This window comes from Epinephelus fuscoguttatus, linkage group LG8 (assembly GCF_011397635.1).
Source record: "Epinephelus fuscoguttatus linkage group LG8, E.fuscoguttatus.final_Chr_v1".
Taxonomy (NCBI): domain Eukaryota; kingdom Metazoa; phylum Chordata; class Actinopteri; order Perciformes; family Serranidae; genus Epinephelus; species Epinephelus fuscoguttatus.
In genome coordinates, this window is record NC_064759.1 from 23,371,276 (window position 1) to 23,379,722 (window position 8,447).

Below are 8,447 nucleotides of genomic sequence, written 5' to 3' on the forward strand. Positions count from 1 at the left end.
TTTGTTATAATTTAAATAGTTTTAGCGTGTTACATTTACTCGGGGAACTGGTGCATGTGTTTTAAAAGCTTGTCTGAATGTGTGGCTCAGTTTCCACAATGAGCGAAACACTCATCAAACAGTTTACATTCTATAGTGAGGTATTCTTTTTCCCGCTCCCCTCAGAAAATAATCCTTTGTATTTCATGCTCAAACTGGGGCTACAGTTATATATATACCCCGTCTTGATTAAACATAAACAGGAATGTTTGAAATCACTGCGTTGGACTGTGAGGGCCCTCCACTCCATCTGTATGTTTATACTTCCTGTGAGAGGCCCTCTATTTATGGACAACTGAAGAACACAAATAATCATCTCCCTCCAGTAAAAAATCTGCTTTTATTATCTGCAAAGTTTTGCAATGCCTTTGTGTACGCTCACGCTGCCTTCTGATTGCCTGTTTATTATTCCAGCGTTTCTGCTGAGCCAATGGGGATCTGGCCAATTCCAAAAAGGTGCCAAGCCTTTTTTTCCAGCCTTTTCCTGTCTGTGACATCATTGTGTATTCCCCTAAAACACACTGATCCGTGTCTTGTCTGCAGCCTGGGTGGCACGCATCACAGGCAACGAGGGTGAAACACAAGGTGCACACGTTTTGATGGTGCCCTTTGGACATGTATCAAAGGACGTCTCTGGTCCTGGATACCGTCAGATGGCGTCATTCTCCGTGACCCTTTCAATGTGATGAAACGCTGACCTGTTATGGCTTTACATTTTCAGTCGAAATCTGTAATTAGCCAACTTAAACTTGGTGTGTGTCCACAAGAACTCAACCAGATTTAAATAAGCATCTATTTAACATTTTTTCAAACAGCCAAAGGCGCACAATTCCTCCTGCTGCCTCCACTTTTATCCAAATATCACAATAAATCATGTTTCAACAATGTAATTTTGACATAGATCATTTACCTCAGGGGGCCATACAACTTTTCAGACAAAAGCTTTATGCTGTTTTATGATCTCAGGACTAAAATCTTTGCAAATTAATGTTTCTCTAACAAAAAAGGAGATATTTCTGTCAGTATTTTTCAGCTTTTAGTCATCTTTCCTCAAGCTTGTGTTGATTAATAAATGCAAATCAACACACCAAAACGAAGATCAGAGATAAAAATGCAGTTTGAGGGTGTGTGAAAGCACAAGCAGTAATCAGTAACTTGACAAAATGTCGAAACTTACAGTCAGTAATATTGCCAAATACTTTAAAAGCCAAATATCCAGTCACTTCTCATATTATTTTGTTCTCATATGTTTACATAAATCAAGCAAATCAAGCAGCGCAGGTGTCTGGACCTCAAGTGTTGTTGAACCTGCACAGAAATGTTTTGGGCATGAAGTATTCTCACTTCTCAGTGTCAGGTCAGAGATATTAGAGCCTGTCGTGGAACAAACTGATTTATATGAAGACAATGTTTTATATTCAGGGGTAAACACTTTTAAAAGTTTGATTTTCACATATTTCCACAGTGATTTTGATCAGTTTGTTATCAGGTGACAACTTTCTTGGAGCAGTGCTTGATTATTAAGAATGTAGTATGTGATTCAGGAGGTAAGTTTTGAACTGATGATGAAAAAATAACACTTTATAAACTTTTTGAATTAGTTTTCTAGTCAAATGAGCTTTATTTGATTGCAGAAATAAGAGTTCCTGTATGCAGGAACTTAGCACATTTGGTCCTGTTGCATTTTCTGTATAAAGTGAGTCTCCAACTCAGCGTGCAAGGAATTCTGAGAAACACCTGTACTTGTACATAAAAAAGAAATAAAAGTGCCTGTGGTTTCATGTTTTTGATTAAAGAGATTCTCATCTTAAGCTAAAAGTATGCATTTACATCTACAGATTTTAGCTTTAATTCTCCATAAAACTAAATCATCTTGTTGCACAAATCTGGTGGCAAAAAACTCAAATAAGCCGACAATGCACTATGATTTTCTCAAAGTGGTCGTCTTTCTGTTCAGTTTTAAATGTTTGAACTAAAACAGGTTAAAACTTTTCTAGTTTTGACTTTCTTTAACCATCTGCAATAGTTTTATAAGATGGACCATCATCACCTTCCTTCTGCAGTCAGGTGAGAAAGGGGTGGAAATTCTATCCCATATTCTTTGACACATTACTTGATGCCTGAGGCCGTGGTGCTGTCATCTGAAAAAGTGTACAAAGTTGCAGGTAGCTGCTCATTTTCAACAGCAGTAAAGGTCAGAGGACCTTCAGCAGGTATTCACAGCTGCTTTTTGCTCAGAGAGGCACAAAGATTATAAATTGTAATTTTTTTTTTATATAGATTTGTATCATATTTCCAACCAAATATTTATTTAAATGTACTTCCTTTACCGGTTTGATTGCTGTAGCTTTTTTATAGCCATATTACAGGCAGCAAGGCTGGTGTTGGGGTAATAAAGGCAATCACTAATAGCTGAGTTTCTGTAAAAGTTCTGATTTGGATCCACTTGAAACGCAGTGCAGCTACTTTCAACTTGATTTAAGTCTTTTTTTGTGCACAGCAACTGTTCTGACTTTTCATATAAAATGCCCCCTCAACAAAGAGCTGCACTCTGGATGTTAATGTATTCAATAATCAGCAGCGTCCAGATGCAGGAGGTATGCACTGCAGCTGTCTGTTTCTGTTTAGCCTCTCCTCTGTTTCCTTGCCTCAAGTGCACAGTCCTGCACTCTGATCCTATCTGCACGCAGTTCACCCACTCCTGCCTTTAATATTCACTTTCTGAGGCATTGTTTTAAAGGTGCTGATCAAACGGTGTTTTTTGGCTTGAAAAAGTTTAATTATCAACCAGAGGATTTTGTTGGGACTCAAAATGGAAAATCTGGAATTTCACTTAAAATTGTGGAGCTGGCCGTAAAGTCTGCACCTGCTCCGCTCAGCCCAGAAATACACTTTTTAATGCAGCAACTTTAAACAAACTTAAGTCGTCTTGAGCGCACACACTGTTCAAGTTACTCTAATTTGCTTTTACATTAATTATCAGTATCACCGTATTTTTTAAATCGGGCTGCAGTTAAAAAAAAAAAAATCAAATAAATATTTTTATAAATGCAAACATTGGCTGCAAGTAAAAACAAATTAAATCTGACATAATAAAAAAAGGGCAAAATCTGGAGGATAAAAGAATAAATATTAAATATCTTATTGTAATATAATTTATGAATAACCTGTCTGACGTGATGAATCACCTGTCAGCTGCTGATGCGCGTGAACAAAAAGTGATATTTGGATACAAAACGGAGAGCTTTTATTGTAGAAAAAAATCGAGAAATTAATTATAATTTTTGCGCCATAGCTACAACCTAAAATAATGTCAAGATCAAGTGCAATAATTAATTTACGCTATTGTTATTATTATTATTTATAATAATAATGATAATAATAATAATATTAATAATAAGAATTTAGAGTTTTTAAAACTTTGAATTAAAATAAATTACAAATTAAATACGTTACTTCAACATTACAGATGTTGTAAATGGAGAAAACGAACCATTTATGGAGCCATGTTACTCAGATATTAAAGAAACAGAAAAAAATAGTTAAATGTAATTTGATAGTGGGGTGCAGTCACTTTGGACTATTTATTATTACTGAACTTATTGTCCATGTTGTGTGACACAACAGTTCTCGTCTTTGGGATTAGTCAGGGGTTCATATGTGTCATGCATTTCTTTTTTCCCCCAATAGCTGGATGATAAATTCTCTTTCGTTTCTCAGTTACACCCCTCCTTTTAGCCCCCTCCTTCCCCCCAAACACACACACACACACACACACACACACACACACACACACACACACACACACACACACACACACGCTTCAAAGTAGTCTGAAGCTTCGACGGCAGCAGGCCCGTTAGTGTTGGAAGCTTTGGAAAAACATCCTGATCTTCACATCTCATCTTACAGCCAAATAATCAGCAAGTCAACATGTCACGCAACCACAGTTATCACAGACTGTCTCTCTGTCCTTACAGCCTACCTTTGTCTCAGCGCGCTCCCTCAGCTCCATGTTAGTTAGTCCCTGCAGGTGGTGGCCAGTTTTATAAATCCAATTTGAATCAAACCTACTGGATGATCTGACTGTAGGACTACAGACTCACACAGTTCGTGTCTGTGTGGAAGCAAAGCTCCTCCGAGCTCCGTCTCTGCAGAGTAATGCGCTGCACGGCGAGTCTCTGCACAGTCTGAACATCTGCTCGTTTCACGTGACTTTTTTTAAAAATACTAACATCTGTTCTAAATAGGTTTCATTCTGTGCCTCTGCATCGTGTCAATTGCCAACTCCTCTCTCCTGAAAAAAGGGGGGAGAGGAAACTTATTCAAGCCCATTGCGTAAGGGCTGAATTGGAAATTTTAAAAAAGAACAAAGCTTTTTGTGATGCATGCCATTTATGATAGGCCATGTTTATTTATCTGGAACTGAGTGAAAACTCTTCAAAGTTTCAAGAAAAGCTGTTTATTGATCTGGCCTGTGTGTGTGAAGCATTCCCCTCCAACATTTCAGTGAGAGCAGCCTGTATATGTACAGACCTACTGCTATACCTTCACGGCCTCCTTAAATTTCATAGACATCTGGGAATTCCATACATGCCTCGCAAGCCAATTACACACCTTCAAACGGGCACATACTTTGATTTGGACAGTGAGTAACACTTTCCCAGATCACTGAGATCAATCACAGCAATGCAATACTAGTATGAAAGATTTATTTAGTGACAATAATCCGAGATATACCTTATGCGTAAAGACGCACAAAGCCTGTTTGGTTATGTTGCAAATCCGCAAAATCATAAGAGGTTACTGCCAGTGCAATACGCAAAATAATTCATAATAATTGTTTGATTTTGTCATCATGAATTTATATAGGTCAGGCACGGTTATGCTGCAGTAAAACTGTATAGAAACACGTTAACTGCTCTGCTGTTTATGTTGAGAAGAGAGACTGTAGCGTGGGCTCAATAGCAGGTTGACATGACCCCAGTGTAACTTATTTACTTATAATGTTGAGTCTCAGGTCCAGTCCTTAATCCAACTGTAAACAAATCCAGGAAAAGAGAGAGTGAGAGGGAAACTGGAGACTGCTGCACGAGCCCTTTCAAATTTTAATTAAAATGGACTTGTAACTCGGTTTATACAGACTCACTTTTTTTCTGCTGCGGATTTTTTCCTGCAGTAAAACTTTTTTGCAGGTTTAAATCGCGTCTTAAGTAGTTTTCGTTATAAATGACGAGAAAAAGGTGTTTTCTTTTGTTCTTTTTGGATGTGTAACAATATATTTAAAATAATAGCTGCATGTTTCTCCAACGCTTTCGCTCGAGCCAATAATAACTCCATCTGTTTTCCCAAGTGACTGGCGATATACTGGAGGCTTTTGTCATTAAATCTGATGTGAAGGCAAGTCCACGTGATAGGCTACATATATAACAGCTATTTCATTTCACAGACAATTTATGTTGTCCAACAAATTCCAGTGCATTTCATTTTAAACAATTAAATTAGCCTGACACAAAAGAGAAAGTCAAACACTTTAATCGTCTTTTTCTTTAATGCAAAAAATATACAAACATTTACAAAAAAAAACGATAATAAAAAATAGGAATGTATTCAGACACAGGATCTATTCCTCAATGTAACACGTTTCATCAATAAATAAATAAATGTATTCTGAAAATATTTTTTTTTTTTTTGCACAGGTTAGATCCACACAGTCAGCCTTAAAATGTGAGCTACACCACCAGTTGACAGTCTCACAACTGCTTCAATAATGCACTTTAACCTCCACAGAAATAAGTCCAAAGACATGCATTCAAAATGTCTTTTCTTAAAAAAAAAACAAAAAAACAACAAAACATGATATTTTCAACATTCGTCGTCAACAACATGAAAACGCATCAGAATGGGAGTGTGTGGAGCTAACGCACGGCTGCAGGTCCCTGTCGGGCCTCCTGCAAAAAAAAAAAAGATCCCCCCAGAGCTTCTGTCGTCTTTGGTTTAAATAGTGTGATCCCATGTATCCAGCATTGGACTCCAGATTTGTCCCGTCAGAATGTGATAAGTAGATTCAGCAGTCACCTGTAGGTTAGACAAGGCATTAATGATCACTAAACTGTGCAGATGAGTAAACAAGATAACCCCGCATTAGACCACAGTACACAGGAAAATATAACATCATTTAGTGGGTTGTTTGTGCCACAGTTTCAGGCGTGGATCATGCGTTATAGTTGAGAATCAAGCGTACCATTTAGGGCATAATTTCTCCAGATGTTAGTGAGATGTTGACATGGACCAAGCGCCCTCCATCCTCCATACAGAGAAGGCGTAGCTCAGCCTCTCATGAGCCACATAACTACAACTTGACATTTTGGAGTCCAGCTCGTCGCTCTGCAGCACCTGGTAGAGGAAGTCGATGTATCTGGCTGCAAGTTTTAGGGTCTGTATTTTGCTGAGTTTATCCGAGGGCAATGTGGGGATAATTTTCCGCAAAGCCGCGAACGCCTCGTTGAGAGACTGGGTCCTCTGACGCTCCCGGACGTTGGCCATGACCCGCTGCGACTGGAGCTCCTCGAAAGACTGGGGGCTGCTGCTGCTGGACTTCTTCCCTCTTTTCCCAGGGGTCGGGCTATCTGAGTCCTCCCCGTTTTTCCTGCTCGGTCTCCTCTTCCTCCCACACCTCTTCGGCTGTCTGTCCAGCTCCCCCTCGCTGTTGCTCAGGCTGTCCACAGGAGAGACGGGGGAGCTGCCCGACTCTTCCCCCAGATTTTCCTCAGACATCTCCACTTGGGTAGATGGCGGCCAGAAAGTGTCCAAAAATTGATTTCCCTCTCATGAAGTCACGGAATTGGTCCACCTGTAGGTCCGCCTGGCTTTGAAGACACCAAAGTATCCATAGATGGGTTCCTGGGAGGACAAGTCTTTTCTGATACTTGAGAAACTTAGGCAGTTCTTATAGGCTGCATGGCGTAAACTTTTTGGGGAGGGACAGGATTGGCCAAGAAGATGGATTACGTGAGGCGAGGGGGTGGGAGCACTCAAGGAGCTATCAGAGAGGCCCCTAATACAAAGTCAGAGCTGGAGAAGATAACTGCATTTTCACATTATTTATTGATTGCGCCAAAAACAACCAAAATATGACATTAATCATCATGACTCCAACATTTAATCAGACGAAACAATCTTTTAATTTTCATTTAATTAAGCTCAAGGAAGGCGAATTGTGTATTACCTCATCATGCATTGGCTAAAATGACTTTTAAAAAACGAAATCACATTAAAAAACACTCACATTTAATTTAAATGAACACATTATGACAGCTTCGCTTCCCTTGCAGGTCTGAGCGCAGACAGTGCGTATTTTTATCCCTTCATCCATCCATCGGCACCCCAATAAAATACCCAATGTCCCATCAAATCACTGTTGCTATATGTTTGCTGTAACTTCCAGTAATTCTATGATCTGACACTTCTTTTTTTAAATCAAGCACTGTGCAACCCTGGCTCATCTCTGCAGACCAAACCCACATGGATCTTTGGATTTATGTTCATCTAGTCTCTCTTAAAGCAAGTGAGATCAAAAGACTTTCATATAGGCAACATATGATCCCAATCTTACATTTTTGACATGCAGCCAGTGCTGCACATTTTTCAAACTTTTCCTTGGGAGGATTGCTGCATGCTCTAATTATATTCCCCACAAGAGGGCATGTTTTTTGTATACTGTAATATACCATAAAATATATGTAAAAGCGTGCTGAAATAATGCGTCTTTGTTCATCTATAAAACAATACTAGAAGTGACTATTGTTGGTTCCAGTCAGACAGGAGGAGAAGGCAGCTCTGTGTTTAAGACCCTGTGGTATTTACTAGGCTGGTGATACAATATCCATCTTGTTTAGTGGAGGATTACTTTGTTTAGGTTGAGATGGCTGTGGTCCACAGGAGCAGCATCTGGTTCAGGAAACAGGGGGGCAGTCAGGGTCAGAGGTCACAACACCAGCGAACATCTATTTACATCCTCATGGAGGCCTGAGAGTGAAGTATTGTTCCAGGTGAAACACAGGCTTGTTTAACTGTCTCATTTTACATTTTAACTAAAGGGAACGTCACATGTGTCACATTTCCTGCTGCAAAGTGAAGATAGAACTTCATATTGTTAAGTTTCAAATGTGCATTTTTCTGCAGATGGAGATGATGGTGCTGAGAAGAACTCAAGCCTCTTCAAGGTGAGTGTACGTGTGTACCTGTCTGGTAGCCCTGTCCATGGTGCTGATCTCAGTACGCACTCACACACACCTCTCTCTACCTGCTGTACCTCACAGGTAAGCTCTCCACTGCCCTGTCTGAATCCTTTTGCCATCACTTTTCGTGCTTTATCTCTTAACAAAAGTACCAACAAGCTCAGATCT

The 8,447-nt window shown here is 39.4% G+C and overlaps 1 protein-coding gene across 1 annotated transcript; it reads right to left on the minus strand.

The window, feature by feature from the left end:
* Positions 1-5,637: 5,637 nt before the first annotated feature.
* Positions 5,638-6,984, minus strand: twist1b (twist family bHLH transcription factor 1b). The gene is made up of 2 exons (XM_049583918.1): positions 6,284-6,984; positions 5,638-6,117 (listed from the first exon to the last, which is right to left on the minus strand). The coding sequence occupies exon 1, from the start codon at positions 6,814-6,816 to the stop codon at positions 6,310-6,312; it is 507 nt and encodes a 168-aa protein (XP_049439875.1). The 5' UTR covers positions 6,817-6,984; the 3' UTR covers positions 5,638-6,117; positions 6,284-6,309.
* Positions 6,985-8,447: the final 1,463 nt, after the last annotated feature.

What these genes read in the sequence shown, in the direction of transcription:
- twist1b (XM_049583918.1), bottom strand. Translation starts at nt 6,816, where the DNA reads ATGTCTGAGGAAAATCTGGGGGAAGAGTCGGGCAGCTCCCCCGTCTCT.